The sequence below is a fragment of the Bos grunniens genome, chromosome 10 (genome assembly GCF_055505025.1).
Source record: "Bos grunniens cultivar Pamir isolate PY7600 chromosome 10, Bosgru_T2T1.0, whole genome shotgun sequence".
Lineage (NCBI taxonomy): Eukaryota > Metazoa > Chordata > Mammalia > Artiodactyla > Bovidae > Bos > Bos grunniens.
In genome coordinates, this window is record NC_141174.1 from 65,666,636 (window position 1) to 65,685,093 (window position 18,458).

At 40.4% G+C, this 18,458-nt stretch overlaps 1 protein-coding gene across 41 annotated transcripts in view; it reads right to left on the bottom strand.

Annotated features, from left to right (window-relative positions):
• Positions 1 to 18,458, bottom strand: part of GANC (glucosidase alpha, neutral C) — a 74,459-nt gene that overhangs the window by 14,297 nt on the left and 41,704 nt on the right. For 31 of the 41 annotated variants that reach the window (XR_015134886.1, XR_015134890.1, XR_015134893.1 and 28 more), the window contains 7 exons: positions 15,121 to 15,222; positions 13,777 to 14,020; positions 10,093 to 10,157; positions 8,345 to 8,421; positions 5,734 to 5,808; positions 1,978 to 2,091; positions 638 to 750 (listed from right to left, as the gene is read on the bottom strand). Coding sequence is in view for 20 of the 41 variants with exons in the window: in XM_086321708.1 (XP_086177834.1) it covers positions 638 to 750; positions 1,978 to 2,091; positions 5,734 to 5,808; positions 8,345 to 8,421; positions 10,093 to 10,157; positions 13,777 to 14,020; positions 15,121 to 15,222 (790 nt within the window). In the remaining 21 variants the exon portion in view is untranslated. Of the gene's footprint in view, positions 1 to 637; positions 751 to 1,977; positions 2,092 to 5,733; positions 5,809 to 8,344; positions 8,422 to 10,092; positions 10,158 to 13,776; positions 14,021 to 14,667; positions 15,223 to 18,458 lie in introns of those variants that run through there. The other 10 variants (XR_015134878.1, XR_015134877.1, XR_015134875.1 and 7 more) reach the window with 2 other exon arrangements.

The following is an 18,458-nucleotide window of genomic DNA, read 5'->3' on the forward strand; positions in this document are numbered from 1 at the left end:
ACCTGAACAGTACAAGAAGTGGACTGAAATATTCAACAAAGTGATGAATGGCATCACTTATATGAGGAATGCAAAAAAAAAGAAAAAAAGGAAAAAAGAGTTGAACTCATAGAAACAGAGTAAAATGGTGGTTTCTAGGGGGTGAGGGGTGGGAGAAGTAGGGAGAGGCTGGTAGAAGAGTACAGACTTTCAGTTATAAGATGAAGAAGGTTTGAGAATCAAATATCCAACATGGCAAATACAGTTGTATTGCATATCTGAAATTTGCTAAGAGAGTAGAACTTGTGTTCTCATCAAAAGCTGGAAAAAAAAAGGTTAAACATGTGAGGTGATGGACGTGTTAATTAACTTGATGAGGGGAATACTTCCACAATGTATACATTTATCAAGTCATCACACCGTATACTGTAAATATACTACAACTGTATTTGTATACTATACTTGTATATTTATATTAAAATTTTATTTCTATATCATACATTAATCAATCTCAAAGAAAAGAAGATGAAAAATACAAATGGCCTTCATTATTAATTTTTAAAAATAGTACCTTAAAACATTAGCTGTGCATTTAAGGATAGCAAATGGATAGCATAATTTATTTATGAAAGCACATGGCTCTTTTAGCTGCCATTACCTGTTGGTCAAAACACCTGAGGAAAATGAAAACTTCCTGTGCAAGAATTGCTTCTGGTGGAGGTATTGGAAAGAATGCCCATCATCAAGATAGAATTCACCCATGGCAGAACCCTGGAGAGTGGAATCACAGACAGTATGCTCATGTAATAGTTTTCTTGGAAAAGACTGTCCCTCCCTAAAGGAAATAACTGATTACAAAATCTGTGAAAAATTATGTTGAACAACTGCTTAATATTAAAGCTGTACAAAGTCATCATAAACTATATAAACACTCAATACCCATTTGTGAAATAATATGAATAAGGAAGTCACACAAGAGGAGGCACAGAGAGTTAGGCTTTGTTGAAAGAGATTTAAACTGTGAAGTATGGTCAGTGGCATAGGTGATTTCAAAAATACTGCCCTAAAATGTGATAATAGGTCAAGAAATGTTCACCCAGTGAAACTGAAGTTAAAAGGAAAAAGAATATAATGGATGAGATTAGCTATCTTTAGAAGAACCTCCATTTGGAGAATGGTGCCTACTTCCTACTGTCTTTTGGTAGGAGGATCCCTTTTGCATGTCAGACAATGTCACAGCACTCCATATGGCAGTTCCCTGTTACTGACAATGCTTCATGAGCTATGGACCTCAAGTCTCTTGCAATTTATTCCATGGCCTCCCATGGGCCCAAGGCCCATAGTTTGACCCAAGAATACATGCTTAAAAGAAATGGATGGAAGAGAAAAATGTAAGAAAAAGAAAGTGAATTATAACATTTGCTTAAGAGTGAGGATTTGTGTCTGGCACTGTATTTTGGCAAACGGTTAGGAGAGGAATCTGCCATAGGCCTCATTCAGCTCAAAAGATCTCCTCAAAAGAACAGATCAATTCTGGATCCTTCCAGACCTTACTCTAGGAGATTGTAGTTGTTTGAGCCATCCAATGAGAATGAAAGTTGTTGTGTGTGGGACTGCGTCCCTGGAATGTTGCATAGACACAGGACCCTTTTACCGGAGACTGAGAGTCAGGGCTAATCCACATGGCAGGCTGCTATGGCCCAATGAGCTTTCAGCCCAGTGGTGATCAATGCCAAGCTGCAGAGCACGAAGGGTCACAGTACCCTAGAGGAAATTTCTATCATTTCTAGTTCTCAGAGTTCCCTGAAGAACAATTCCAGGAAAGTTAGATAAGTTGGACAATGATGCAGAAATGATTCAAATTTTTGATTTCTAGACAAACATCAGAACCACCTATCCCATAGATGGGCTTCACCACTTTTATACACTCAAAGCTACCACTGTAAAGAGACAGAGTCATAACAAACAAGAGGTGTAAAAGTAATATTTTTCAAGTACCTTAGTGCTTAGAGCGACTCGGAGTCCATACGGGGAATCAGTCATGAAGCCTGTGGATCTTCCTATAGTGGTCTTTATTGGTACCACACTTCCACCACGTTGAAACACTGGTATCTACAATAGGAGAATACTCTCAGAGGAGGATTCATATAAGGCAATTTCAAAGTAGGCTTTTAAAATATTTCATTATACATTCTTTTTTCAAAAATGTTATTTAGTTAGTTTTGGCTGTGCTGGGTCTTTGTTGCTGCGCTTGGGCTCTCTCTAGTTGCACTGAACACAGACCACTCTCTAGCTGTGGTGCGCACGCTTCTCATTGCGGTGGCTTCTCTTGTTGAGGAGCACAGGCTCCAGAGTGCATGGGTTCAGTAGCTGTGGTGCATAGGCTTAGTCGCCCTGTGACATGTGGAATCTTCCCAGAGCAGGGATGGAACCCATGTTTTCTGAACTGGCAGGTGGATTCTTAACCACTGGACTGCCAGGAAAGTCCCATTATACATTCTTTATAATGCAGACTCTAAAGCAAAATAAATTTGTGAACACAAATTCATTAGTATAGGGGAAAATATCTTTATATAGGGTTCTGTACTCTCCTTGGCTTCAGGCATCCATTTGGGGTCTTGGAACATATCCCTCATGGGGAAGGGGGTATTCTTTTCTCCCAGCTTGTAGCTTACCACAGGCCCTGGCATTAAAAGGAAAAGAGTTCAAATATTAAAAATGGTTCATTTAAAAAATTATTAGGGAAAACTTCTCACCCTCCATCCACTTATTATCTATTCTGACTATCCTATAGGTAGCCTTTCCTGCTTTGTATTTTTAATTTTCCTGTCAATATAACAAACAAGTTTATTTTTAGGACCATGCTAAAGAGGGGATTTTTATGTCTATGCAAGCAGGCCCAGATATACATGTGTATACGTTCATAAAAGATGGTGGTTTCTTGGTTTGGGATAGACAACTGTTGTCCCTACTCCAGCCTATACACTTCTTGGTCCCTGCTTCCCTGCATCACTAGGATGACTGGCTCAATTCTGAGGGTGAATCTGTGAAATCTCTGTTATAGAACCTGCCAAGGGCACTTGGTGTGACTCTGACGACAGAGCTGTAGGCATGGGTCTTCTGGAATAGCACTCCTGGCAAGGACAATCCAGTAGGTTCCGTGCCTCCCAGTGTAGTCCTCTCTTAGGAAGCTCCCTGGATCACATGAGGGCTTATACTTTGCTTTGAGTAAGCTGCCAGTGGGGAGAAGAGCTAGAATACAGTAGGCACCCCCTTCCTCCACAGGGGATATGTTCCCAGATCCCCAGTGGATGCCTGAGACCGAGGAGAGTTCTGAACCCTATATAATGATACCTTCCCCTATACTAATGGGTGGGTAGCATACACAGCTTGGATCTGCTGGACTGAGGGATGAGTCATGTCCTGGGCAGGATGAAGCAGGATGGCACAAGATTTCATCATGCTCCTCAGGGTAGCATGCAGTTTAAAACTTATGAATTATTTCTGGAATTTTCCATTTAGTATTTCTGGACCACAGTTAATACTTTGGGGCCGCAGTTGACTGAAGGTAACTGAAACTGAGGAACATGAAGCCTCGGATAAGGGGGACTGCTGTACACAGAAAGTTGTCAGTGAGGGTGGAGTAGGCAAGATGTCCACCGTCTGCTTGACTCGCAGCAAGAAGTAAAAGCACATTTACTTCCCACCTGCATCAGTCAATTTCTTCTTCTTTTATTTTCCTTCAAAGAATGATGCAGTAAGTTAATACGGATAGGCCCTGGAGTGGAAGTCCAATTGACCTGGGGTCTTATCTCAGTTCTTATCTCAGTTCACAATTTAGCTGAAACCCTGGACAAGTAATTTAACTTCTCTGAACCTCCCTGTCTTCACCTGTAAGCATGAGGGATTCAAGCAGATGAATGTTAAGGTCTATTCTAGATCTGAAAGTTGGCATCTGAAATCATTTTCTCTATGTGAACGTGAACATGTTAGTCGCTCAGTCATGTCTGACTCTTTTTGACTCCATGGATTATAGCCTGCCAAGCTGCTTTGTTCATGGGATTTTCCAGGCAAGAATACTGGAGTGGGTTGCCATTCCCTTCTCCAAGGGACCTTCCTGACCCAGGAATTGAATCCAGGTCTCCTGGGTGGATTCTATACCATGTGAGCTACCAGGGAAGCCCTATTTTCTCTATAATGGAGTTCATATTGCTGCTGAGAATTAAAAAAAATAACATACATCTATTTAAAAATTTTCACACTACTTCAAGTCTCTGGTAGTGGCTGTGATTCAGTTGCAGGAACAAACTTCCCTTCAGAAATGCACCCTGGGGGACTTCCCTGGTGGTCCAGTGGTTAAAAATCCACCTTGCAATACAGGGGACCCAGGTTCCATCCCTGGTCGGGGAACTAAGATCCCACATCACGCAGGACAAGTAAGTCTGCACACTACAACTAGATAGTCTGTGCACCGCAACTAAAGATCCCACATGACACAGTGAAGACCCTGCGTGCTGCAGCCAAGACCTGATACACCCAAATAAATAACAAATGAGTTAATTTTTAAAAAAGGAAATGCAGCCTGCATGGGCCGCTCTGGGTCTAACATCATAACTCATAGCCTCCCCTTGCCTAGAGGTCCAACTAGAAACTCATGTGTCCTGACTTGGTGCTGTAGAGGCCATTCTGTATGGTACGTGTGCTATCACCGTGTTTACTCCCTACTGTCAGTGTGATTCTTTTTCTTAGACACACAAAGGTAAATAAATGTGGAAGAACTGTGTCTTCAGTGTTCCAAACTGTGAACTCAGAGTACATGTTATTTTTATATTCTTTTTTTCCCTTCCCATTTTGGCAGTTTTATTGATAAAAATTCACATGTCATACAATTCATCCATTTACAGTGTACAATTGAATGGTTTTTAGTATATTCAGAGTCATGCAACCATCAGCATAATCAATTAAAAATCACCCCCCAAAAGAAACCCTGTACCCTTTAATGGTCACTCGCCATTGCTCCCCAAACCTCTCCCTGCCTTCAGTTCTGTGCTGTATGCTGTGCTTAGTTGCTCAGTTGGGCCCAACTTTTTGTGACCATATGGACTGTAGCTCTCCAGGCTCCTCTGTCCTTGGGGATTCTCCAGGCAAGAACACTAGAGTGGGTTGCCATGCCCTCCTCCAGGGGATCTTCCCAATCCAGGGAATCTTCCCAACCCAGGAATTGACCCAGGTCTCCCAAATTGCAGGCGGATTCTTCACCATCTGAACCACCAGGGAACCCCTCTACTAATCTACATTCAGTCTCCATGTGTATATGTTACTATACACTGACGTCCTTGGCTCTTGCTATGAAGGCACATGTTATGAACTGAATGTGTCCCCACAAAATTCACAGAGTGAAGCCCCAAGCCCCTGTGTGACTGTATTTGGAGACCTTTACAGAGGTAATTAAGATTAAATGAAGTCATAGGAGTGGGGCCCTGATCCAAACGAGTAGTGTCATAAGAGACAAGACGAGCACACACTCCCTCTACCATAAGAGGATGCATCAAGAAAGTGTCTGTCTCCATGCCAGGAAGAAATCCTCCCCAGGACCCGAACTGGTTGGCCCCTTGATCTGGGGCTTCCAGCCTCCAGACTGTGAGAAATTAACTTTCTATTGTTGAAGCCAGTCAGTCTATGGTATTTTGTCATGGCAGCCTGAGTAAACTAATCAGCACAATAGGTAAAAATAACAGTCTGAAAATAGCTTACAGCGTCCAAGGTTACTGGGATCTTTACTGTACACGCTCCTTTCCAGTGAGCAAATGTCTTAGAGTCATACCAAATCTGAAAAGAAATAGACCTTAGTGAAAAAATGTGTATAAGCACGTTTTTCTCATGATTTCATCATGTAATAAAACATCCATTTAGTTGGATTTCAAATAACCAGAAAGCTAAAATAAGTATAATTTTAAAAAATTTAAGTATAATTTAAAAAATCTTGAATAGAAGTTCGAGAAAACATATGCTTTTAAGAAAATCCCAAAGGACTAACTAACCTAGTACTGAGATGGATTAAGCTGAGTTAAAAGGCCATTCATTTTTCCATCCATCCATCCAAAAGTTATTTACTGAACAACTTACCATGTGCCCAGCATTGCTGGGTACACACAAGTGAACAGAAAGACCTAGAACCTGCCCTCATGGATTTTATAGTTCAACTGGCTTATAAAAATGTAATGATCTTATAGTGAAAAAGATGATGGAAGAGAGAAAACAAAACAGAAAAGCACACAGCAAGCAAATAAATTACAAATGAGGCAGGAGAAAAGGAAGTATCTGACAGGGAAACAGACCTTAGAGAAAAACAAATGGAAATTTGGATTACTAATACAGCGTCATTTTTTAAAAACAGAGTACAATTCAGGGACGAGGTTCAAACTCTTATCTGAGATGCCCATCGAGGGGGTTTACTTGCTAAAGTGCCAAAAAGCTCCTGCCAAAGTAATTTGATGGGATAAATCCTTAAGATACTATCTTAAGGATGAAAAGAAAACCTTTTTCTCTCTTCTAGTCCAGTATAATTTCTGGCAGCCACAGTTCACCTCCTGGGATTATCAGAGGCTGTATAAAGCTGGGATGTTGAATCTGTCACTGTCCTGCCATCACTGGGAGAGGGCTGTGCCCTGACAATTGTCAGCTGCAGTGAACTCTCAATTCAACTGCATCAGTCCTACCTTGTCATGAAGTATTATCTTTGGCTGGATTCAGTTGCCTAATGTATTGTCAAGGATTTCTGTGTCTATGTTTACAAGGGATAATCCCTTAGCTATCTTTCCTTGTAATGTCTTCCTTTGGTGAATTCTAGTAGCTCAAGATAAAAAGTTGGTGGGAGTGAAAGGTTAAAAAAAAAAAAGGATTCAAACAAGATTTGGGCATTACCCATCAACCATTTCCAGTCTGACTGAAATGAGAGGCATAGGGTGTGTGGTAACATAATCAAAGATTCCCAGCCTAAGAAGGGTACAACTGGTACAAAACACCATGTAGATGAGACCCAGAGCTTAGTTACTGAGCTCCTCACCCAGCAAGTACTTACAGATGGCCTACTATGTGCCACATGCCTGTCTAGATGCGAGGGATACATTAACAGATAGGCCATTAATGCGAGGTCATTAACAGATAAAAATCATGGCCTTCAAAAAGCTAACATTTTAATGGGAGAGATAAATAATAAACAAAACATAAAAGTAAATTTTAGGATGTTTAAAATGGCATGTTCTACAGAGACAAATAAAGGATGCAGGAGAACTGGATAGTACCAGGGGCAGTGGGAGTGGTTTGTAATCTTAAAGAGGGTGTCAGAGAAGGCCTCCCCAAGAAAGAGACTTGCAGGAGAGGGATGTGCTGTACAGAACACGGGAAGGTGACAGCCAGGCTGTGAGATAGCTCTCTGCCCGTTGTGGTACTTTACTAGCTAATCAGCAAGAAGCAGCGGCTCTCCTACCCAGGCTTTAGGAAGATGTAGCGAGAGAAACAATTACAGAACATTCCTGGAAACAGGAGTGTTGAAAGAATAGGCTACATAGTCATAACAGTGTGATTGAAATGATAATAGGTCATTAATAGAAACTGTGGCAAAGTCAGACAGGGAGCTAGCTCCTCTTAATGGGAGCCTGCACTTAGAATTAATTTAAGAAACTCTTAGCAGAAATGCTTGGCAAGCCATTTCATTTAGCTGTTGTAATATTTAACCTTTTTCTCAGGTTTCTGCTTTGCAGGGGAACCTTTGTAAAGAGCCCCCACCTTCAGAACTACAAATTCCTAGAGAAACCAAGCAGAAAGAACATCATTCATGGGCTTTCTGTAGAAAAGCCTGGTTATTGTCATATCAGTGATGACAGGTGTAGTGGGCTGGATGGTGGCCCTTCAAAAAGATGTATTTGCTTCCTAATCCCTGGAAGGAGTGAATATTACCTTTAGGGGAACAGATTTGACTAAATTGAGGATCTTAAGGTAAGGAGATTATCTGGATTTATTTACATAGGCCCTAAATATCATCACAAGTGTCTTGTAAGAGACAGATGGTTAGAGGAGACACAGACACACACAGTGAAAATGGAGGCATAGACTGAAGCGAGGTGGATACAAGCCAAGAAATGCCAAGAGCGCAGGCAGCCCCCGGAAGCGGGGAGCGTGGAGAGTGGCATGGCACAGCCTCTCCCTCAGAACCTCCAGGAAGAACCAACTCTGCCCACACCAAGATTTTGGACTTCAAGCCTCCAGTACTGTGAGAGCATAAGGTTTTGTCGTTTTAAGCCACCAAGTTCGAAAGGAAGACATACACACGTAAGGTATGCAGATGTTTGTTGTTTACTGTTACCTCACTTGACCCTGGCAGAAACACATCAACAACAGTAGCTTTTGGTTCTGTGACTGGATGAACCAATAAAGCACCTCCTGAAAAGTGGAGAAGAAATAAAGTTGAATATCATTATGAGAGGTCTGAAAACATCCCTTCTCCTTAAATTTTTTTTTTAATTTAGATTTATTTATTTGTAATTGGAGGATAATTGCTTTATGATATTATGTTGGTCTCTGCCACATATCAACATGCATGAGCCTTAGGTATACATATGTCCCTTCCTTTCTGAACCTGTCTCCCACCTCCTACCTTCCACCCCATCCCACCCCTCTAGGTTGTCACAGAGCACCGGATTTGAGCTTCCTGTGTCATACAGCAAATTTCTACTGGCTATGTAATTTTACATATGGTAATGTATACATTTCAATGCTGCTCTCTTAATTGAGTGCTTTTGTGGTTTCAAAGACCACTCAACTGAACTTCTTAAAGGCAGAGATCCTGGTGGGTTGAGCCAATGATTCCTCAGGGAGATGTATTGTGAGTTAGAAAGAGGACAGGTGATCAGAGGTGACTGTATCATTGCCTATCATTAATGCACTTACGGTGTATTAGGATTACAGCAGGGACCCTGACATAGGCCAGCACAGTCTCACTTTGTGCACAGCTGTGGTATGAAAGCACCATTTCACTTCTCCAAGTGCTTTACTGTTTGCTATATGTGACTTTAAATGTAGTGAATCTACAACTGTGACCCAGAGGTGTGGTCTGCACAGATATTCAGGCCCTCTTTCTTGGGCAGGTATCATCAGGAAAACTATAATTCCCTTAAAGGAAATCTGGATTATTAATTTTGTTTTGATCTTGGCACTAGCATATGTAAAATTCATCCAATTACAAATTCACTATTTAATTCAACAAATATTCATTGAATTCTGCTGAGGACCAGGCACTGTGCTAGGCTCGAGGAATGTAGCTTCAAATTGGACAGACACGGTCCCTGCCCTCATCAAGTTTACAGTCAAAACCAGATATTAAACAAGTAATTACAAATTAATTAGAGCTAAGACAAATAGTAAACTGGTAAAAGTACAAAATGGAATGAAAATTATGTATTAAGAGGGACTGATTTTGACTAAGGCAGGTGGAATTAGATATTAGGAAGCAATTTTGATGAGGAAAATTTTCTCTAAGGAAGTAGTAGCTTTTTAACTTGAGACCCAAGGATGAGTGGAGACCTAAAGAGATAGGTTTTTTACATTTTGGGGGTTCTACTCTTTAGAAACAGAATTCACCTTTTGGGCAACTCTCTGCCAAACCTGGCCTCTTGAACACATTACCCAAATGATAAACTTTCCTGTTCCAAATATGATTAACCCAACCAAAAACAAACAAACAACCCCAGTCCTGTTTTGCATATGAAATAAGCTCTTCTGGGTTGTTACAAAGATAACTGTCTGGTTTACTTTTTTCGACTTCCCTTCCCTGTGGTGGTATCTTAAGGCTTAGAGGTGGTCCCTGAACAAGAATTCCAAACGGCATTCACAAACGCAATGGGTTTATATGACGTTAACATGCTATGAGAAGCACTACATGACGAAAGAATAGAGTTGGGATCCCACCAATACACGAAAAATCTTGGTGATGAAATTTCTTTTCTTTTTGGCTTTCTTGAGACTAGGGACTTTTTAGTGTTCCTATACTAGAAAACATAATAAAAACATAATTATAGTATTTCTCAGAAGTAAAATTAATCCAGAAATGCTCACCCAGCATGTATTCATCTTCCACACTAAAAGTCTCTAATTCATTAGGGAACTCTACCCACAGAGGCCTGGGGAAAAGAAAAAAGAAATTTCTTACTTCAACATCATTAGATTTTTTTTTATAATTCAATCATTCATATTTTCAGTTTTATAACTATTCAAAGGAAATTGGAAAAATTCAAGACTCTTTTCATATGAGTCAAGATTATTGTTTTTTAGTTGCTAAGTCTTGTTCAACTCTTTGCAGCTCCATGGGCTATAGCCCATCGGGCTCCTCTGTCCATGGGATTTCTCAGGCAAGAATACTGGATGGGTTGCATTCCCTTCTTCAGCGGATCTTCTAGACCCAGGGATCGAACCCAGTCTCTTACATCCCCTGCACTGGCAGGTGGGTTCTTTATCATTAGCACCAACTGGGATCCCCTTGTTATGATTACTATATACTTTTCTTGTATGAAAGAGCTGTCTGTTAGCTTAAATGGTCCAATTAAAGCTTGAGAATTCTAGTACCCAAAACTTCTTGTTCTCATTGTTGAGCACTAAATTACTCTGACAGGCATAATCAGAACTTTGCCCAAGTCCAAATGCCTAATATGTTTGGTGTAAAACAAACTAAATGTTTTTTTAATTAATTTATTTTTAATTGAAGGATAACTGCTTAACTGTATTGTGTTCAGTTCAGTTCAGTCACTCAGTCGTGTCCGAGTATTCACGACCCCATGGACCACAGCACACCAGGCCTCCCTGTCCATCACCAACTCCTGGAGTTTACTCAAACTCATCTCCATTGAGTCGGCGATGCCATCCAATCATCACATCCTCTATCGTCCCCTTCTCCTCCTGCCTTCAATCCTTCCCAGAATCAGGGTCTTTTCTAATGAGTCAGCTCTTCGAATCAGGTGGCCAAAGTATTGGAGTTTCAACATCAATATCAGTCCTTCCAATGAACACCCAGGACTGATCTCCTTTAGAATGGACTGGGTGGATGTCCCTGCAGTCCAAGGGACTCTCAAGAGTCTTCTCCAACACCACACTTCAAAAGCATCAGTTCTTCGGTGCTCAGCTTTCTTTACAGTCCAATTCTCACATCCATACATGACTACTGGAAAAACCATAGCCTTGACTAGATGGACCTTTGTTGGCAAAGTAATGTCTCTGCTTTTGAATATGCTATCTAGGTTGGTCATAACTTTCCTTCCAAGGAGTAAGCGTCTTTTAATTTCATGGCTGCAGCCACCATCTGCAGTGACTTTGGAGCCTCAAAAAATAAAGTCAGCCACTGTTTCCACTGTTTCCCCATCTATTTGCCATGAAGTGATGGGACCAGACACCATGATCTTAGTTTTCTGAATGTTGAGCTTTAAGCCAACTTTTTCACTCTCCTCTTTCACTTTCATCAAGAGGCTCTTTAGTTCTTCTTCACTTTCTGTATTGTGTTGGTCTCTACCAAACTTAAATGTTGGTAAAACTGAATTTTATAATGTAGAATCTGTACCATTTTTTAATTGTTACTGCTTTTCATGCATCCTTAATCATTATGTAAGTGAAAAGAATTGGTTTTTCTTATTTTCAAGTTGGCAACATTTTTGGAGGTTTCAGAAACTTGTGTGGTGTTTGGGTTTTGTTTTATTGTTACTGTTGTACACAGCTAAGTAGGAGGCATTTGGGCTTATTAAAATCACAAAACTTTCAATATCTCTGGATATTAACTTCATGGTTCTAACGTTGCTTTCAATTTCATGAGGGAAAGATACTTTTTAATAAGAGAAACATTTTCATTTTATTCACTAGCCTTTGTAATAATCTACTTCTTTGTTATTAAATAGTAATGAAGCATCTAAACTTGGCTGGTGTCTAAAATCACCAGGAAAACTTCCAACAAACATAGATCTCTGGAACTTAACCAAGGGACTCATAATAGGTTTGGAGGTCTAGCCTGGGAATCTGTATTTTTAAAAAAGCTCCCCAGGTGATTCTGATCTGAGTCAGGCTGAGGAACTGCTGATCTATAGGTCTTGATGTACTACATGTGTCTCTGTGTGTACTGGTCTCTAACCCGGAAAGATGGCATTCACATCTTGCCTTCAAAATAGAATCAGAATATAATTTATACACCAGGAAAAGCCCTAAGGGTAAGAGAGAGCTAAGACTGGCAGAATAAGTTGTTCTTCATGAGAGAAGGCTTGTGGGTGTGGGGGATGAAAAAGCTACTTTCCTCTATCCTTCTAGGTTTTTCTGACTGGTCTAAGAATTAAGTTGACAAGACAGAGTTTAACAGGAGAAAATCAAATTTAATGATGTATAAACAGGAGCTCCATAAAAATATACTGCCTAAAGACAAGATAGGCAATTGAGGCTGATATAACACCTGAGAGAAGGAGAAGTGAGTGAGGTTTGGGACTTCAAAGGGGAGGAAGGAAACTTCCCCTGGCAGTCCAGTGGTTAAGACTCTGTGCTTCCCCTGCAGGGGGCACGGGTTCTGTTCCTGGTCTGGGAACTAAGATCCCATATGCCTCATGGTGCAGCCAAAAAAAAAAAAAGATAAAAAACCAAAAGTGAGGCAAGATATTCACTTGGAGATGGAAAAAGAAATGTTTGATAAACATTTGTGGGGCCATGCAAAGACAATGGGACACAGAGAAGACTTTAGTTCCCAGCGTCCTCTTACTATGCTTAGCTCATATTCCTTATAGGTATCTCTGGTGATAATGTACTTCCTGGACCAAGCTCTTTATCTAAATTCTTATAGGCATTTAAGGAGGAGGTTAAAAAGAAAGACTTCCTGAGCCTTTTGTATGTTTAAAAACAACCAGCTCCTAAGAATCCTCAAGCCGAAAAGACACAGTTTGGGGTGGCATGTTTTGTTTCCCTACAGAGGTTAAAAACTAGATGAACTGAAGTACAAAGTCACTTTATCTTTTCTTTCTCTTCCTTCCTTCTTTCTTTCTTCCTTCTATTTCTGCTGCTGCTGCTGCTAAGTCGCTTCAGTCGTGTTTGACTCTGTGCGACCCCATAGACTGCAGCCCACCAGGCTCCCACGTCCCTGGGATTCTCCAGGCAAGAACACTGGAGTGGGTTGCCATTTCCTTCTCCAGTGCGTGAAAGTGAAAAGTGAAAGTGAAGTCGCCCAGTCGTGTCCGACTCCTAGCGACCCCATGGACTGCAGCCCACCAGGCTCCTCCATCCTTGGGATTTTCCAGGCAAGAGCACTGGAGTGGGGTGCCATTGCCTTCTCCCCTTCTATTTCTATCTCCTACTAAATATTATGGGTTTCCCTGGTGGCTTGGATGGTAAAGAATCTGCCTGGAGTGCAGGAGACCCAGGTTCAATCCCTGGGTCGGGAAGATCCCCTAGCGAATGGAATGGCTACCCCACTCCAGTATTCTTGCCTGGAAAATTCCATGGACAGAAGCTACTATTCAAAGGTTACAAAGAGTTGGACACGACTGAGCGACTAACACTAACCAAATATTAATGCTTCAATCACCAAATAGCAGGAGATCTAGTTTTTATCTTCTGTGACCTCTACTGCCTGACCCTGCTCACAGTTGGTGCTCAATAACCTGACTGACACTTGGTTAAACACCTGGCTTTTCTTTTGCAATCACTGTAATAACTCCATTGCCAGTGGCTGAGGGGGTCTTCTGGTAGAGACTGGTTACTGGGGTGGTGGTGAAGCCTGTTTACCTCATGACAGGTTGAGAAGCCACGTGTGCAGAGTAGAACAGAGAATACCAGTAGGGCAGGAGGGTGTAGCGCTCTCTGATGGCTTCTCGGATGAGCCGGGTGTGCTCCTCCCCAAAGAGCCAGGGCTCCCGTCGCTTGGTGTTCATGGTGGCATGGCCACGGAAGAAGGGCTGGTAGGCTCCTGCCTGGTACCACCGCACTAGCAGCTCTGCCTCTGGATCCCCGATGAAGCCACCTACATCCGCTGATTAGTCAGTAAAGAAAGGCTGAGTGAGATACCCGGGCGTCACAGATGATGCCTACAGGTAAGATAAGGCCTTGCAGACCAAAAGGGCAAAGGTATGTGTGTGCACTCAAAACGACAGCATCAAACTATGGCCTCAGATTAGGAAGCACACACTACAAACCTCAGGCTGTTTGGGGATCTGACAATATGCTCTTTGAATATGTTCTTCTCCTGTCAAAAGGCTTTATTGCAAGATCAACATTTCTGTTTGTCCTGGACCTTGGTAACTCAGAAACTGCATAATATCTGCCTGACTCAATAAGCCTGTATTTAGTGATGGCAGGAGGAGGTGGTGGTTGGCAATTGATTTTGTTTGAAAGCAAGATAAAAACTATAGAAAGAACTAAAGAGAGAGACATAATCAGAATTAGAAATTTAGGGAGAAAATTTCAGGCTTAGCCCTTAAGCAGGATATAAATTCTTTGTGTCGAATGTGAATTAGTGCTATTAAAAAACACATCTATCAAAATGTGATATTAAGTGCTTCCAGTCCCACAGAAAACAAGGAGCAGCTGGACCTGTAGCCAGGTTGAGCATCTCTATACTGAGATTTCTCATCTGCAGAGAATTACTAGGATTAGGAGAAAGCAACCCATCAGAGAATCTTATTTTAACTAAATTTTATCTTTTCCAAGTGTGTGTGTGTATATATAAAATGCCACAGGATTTCTGTATAGCTGATTTCTGATTTGTTCAATTCTTTGTCGTTCTCTCCATTTTTCTCACTTTCAGATAGAACAGGAGTATTTCAAGAAGAGAAACTCAGTTATCAAGAGTGTCTAAGGAACAGAGCAGTAAGAGAATGAGGAAAAGAACACTGTGGCTCGCTTTCCGATAACTTTACTTCATGTCCTCAGTTCAGATGAGACGCTCACAGTGCTGAAGCATCTCCTTCATTCTCCTCTCTAGTCTGTTCTCCATTCTCCTCATTTTCTCTTTCCCACGTTTATTCTGTTGAAAACAACTCACAAGAAGGGATTTCTGACCAGCTTTAATGAAAACATCCCCCTGCCCTGACTGATTCTTCTCTCACTTCAGACCTGAGGCTATCATCTTACCTCCACAAAAAGAGATCCCAGTCACGCTGAGGGTAAGTAACATAGGGATAGAAATTTTCAGGTGACTCCACTCTGCCGTGTTATCACCTGTCCACACAGCACCTTTGGTCATCAGTAAGAAGGTATTAAAAGAAAAAAAAAAGAAATCAGCCCATGTGTACTCAATTTCATATTTAGATTCCATATTTGTAATAGACAAACTAATATAAAGGAAAACATTTCTTTCTTTTAATTAGTTAATTGTGAAAGTTCTTTATATAGTCTGGATACAAGTTCTTTGATAAATATATATGTATATTGTAAATGTCTTTTCTCAGTCTGTGACTTGACTTTCATTTTCGTAACAATGGGCTTCCCTGGTAGCTCAGCTGGTAAAGAATCTGCCTGCAATGCAGGAGACCTGGATTTAATTCCTGGATTGGAAAGTTCCCCTGGAGAAGGGAAAGGCTACCCACTCCAGTATTCTGGCCTGGAGAATTCCATGGACTGTATAGTCCATGGGGTCACAAAGAATTGGATATGACTGAGAGACTTTCATTTTCTTAACAATATCTTTTAAAATTTTTGATGAAGTCCAATTTATCATTTTTTATGTTTTGTGCTTTTTGTGTTATAAGAAATTTTGCCATCTCAAAGTCACGAAGGTTTTCTACATTTTTTGTCTAGAAGCCTTTTGTTTGTTTTAACTTTTATAATGTAAGTATATTCCATTCTGAGTTATTTTGTGTGTATGGTGTGAGGTAAGGGTTAAGATTTTTCCCTGCCCCACCCTGCCCCATAAGGATACCCCATGTTTCAATACTATTTATTGAAAAAACTCCTTTCTCCACTGAATTGCCTTGGCAACTTTGCTGCTAAATATTTGATCATATATCTGTCGGACTTTTTCTGGATTCTCTATTCTGTTTCATTGATCTATATGCCTATGTGCTAGCCTGCTTTCTGCAAAATCCTCCGTAAGAGGTTTTAAGACCACATGAGGGAGACAAAATAAAGTAGCAATAACAATAGTTAACATTTATAGAGCCCTCACTGAGCCAGGAGGTATGCTACTTTGCTTGTATTGTTCCATTTAATCATCACAACAACTCTATCAGGTAAACACTAACTTTATTTACAGCAGATGGAAATATGGCAAAAGTGGATATGGTAGGATTTGAGCTCAGACAGTCTGACTCTAAAGCCAGTGCTCTTGAGCACTGAATAGTTGGTAAGAACTTGTAAAGATATATAACACTAAAGAGAGTCATAAAATAAAATAACCTTATTTTATTAAGTCTATATTACTCCTGAAACATTTTGCCTCTCTTTTACTAAAATACTTTTGGTGGCTATTTTTGTTTTAATATTTTGTAGAAATTTTAGGCTGTCCTATGGCCCTCAAAGGAAAATATTTTCAAGGGATTTTTCTTTTAAAACAGTACCTTCATAATTCCTCCTGGACTTCAAATGAGGTATGCATATATCTACATAACGACTTTGAAACTCACAACATTCTTATAAAGTAACAAAGTTCATGTAAATATGCAGATGTTTTCAGGTCTCAAATGGCTGTTTAGTTGGGAAATTCTCTCTGGCTGTTGGTCTCAGCACAGGACTTGATACGACAGTATTCTTTGTAATACCTCACTTAATACACTTTGGGGGTAAGTCAATAGATTCACACAGAGTATTGAAGACTAGCCAATGGGCCAATATATTTAAGAGATAAAAAATTACTTATATGCATATCTTCTGTTATTTTTTAAAATATAGCTGATTTACAATTTTGTGCTAATTTCTGCTACACAGCAGTGATCCAGTTATACATATATACATTTTTCATATTCTTTTCCATTATGGTTTATCTCAGGATATTGAATATAGTTCCCTGTGCTACACAGCAGGATCATGTTGTTTATCCATTCTATATGTAATAGTTTGCATCTGCTAACCCAAAACCCCCAGCCTACCCCTCTACTACCTCCGGTTATATCTTTTTTAAACTTCTCCTTATAAATGTTTTCATTCAAAGACCTTACTTGTTTTAGTGATTAAAAAGGATACTTATAGAGAATTTGGAAAACAGATAAAAAAGAAGAAAATTAAAATAACTCATAATCACCATGGTACTATATTCATTTAGATTACTGCATGTGTGCTTGCTAAACCGCCTCTTTTGTGTCTGACTCTTTGAGACCCCATGGACTTGAGCTGGCCAGGCTTTTCTGTCCATGGGATTCTACAGGCAAGAATACTGGAGTGTGTTGCCATGCCCTCCTCCAGGCCATCTTCCCAACTCAGGGATCGAACCCAAGTCTCCTAGGTCTCCTGAACTAAGAGGTGGGCTCTTTACCACTAGTGCCATCTAGGAAGCCCCATTTAGATTACTACCTACATATACCTCTCTCTCTCTCTCTATATATATATATATTTTTTTTTTTTTTTTTTAAACAAAATCAGGATAATATATAAACATTTAGGTATCCTGCTTTTTCCCCCCTCATCTACCCTGCAATTAGGCATATATTAAATATCCTTATGATAGTCTATCATATGAATACACCATAACCTAATAACTATTCCCTTACTGTTAGATATCTGGATTTTCTTTATTTCTTTTTATTTTCAGGAATAATGCTGTGTTGAGCATCTCTGTATATCTTTGCCTGGTGATAATATTTTGGCCTTTTACAGAGTACCATTGGGGCTGGTTTTCAGGGGTGGAGTAGGAGGCCTAATAATGTCTCTGGTAAAATAAAGGCTGGATCCCTCAAACTAGGACCTAAGCTTCAGGTTATTTATGCAAGGCCAGGGGACTTAAAATAGCCTTCCTGCCATGGGGTGGTTAGGTTGAACTAGATCTGCATTAGCTAGTAAACTGGATCCAGCTATAGATGACACTGACCACAAGCAAAAAAGCTAGGTCTATTTTAAACCACATTGCTTAGTGGAACAGGTGGTTGAAGGAATGTTAGAAGTATATTTTCTCTGGTCTTGATAAATCAAAGAGACAGGGTCAGAAATGGCCATCCCAGAAAATAGATTCTCTAAAGACATTCTCCCAACTAAGTGGCCAATTCTTCCATGGAAAGTGAAAGTGAAAGTTGCTCAGTCGTGTTTGACTCTTTGCGACCCCATGGACTATACAGTCCATGGAATTCTCCAGGCCAGAATACTGGAGTGGGTAGTCTCTCCCTTCTCCAGAGGATCTTCCCAACCCAGGGATCAAACCCAGGTCTCCCTGATTGCAGGCGGATTCTTTACCAGCTGAGCCACAAGGGAAGTTCTTCCATGGGAAACAAGTAACTAAACTTTATTAAAATTGGTTTACTCTGTCTCAGGACAAAATAAATATT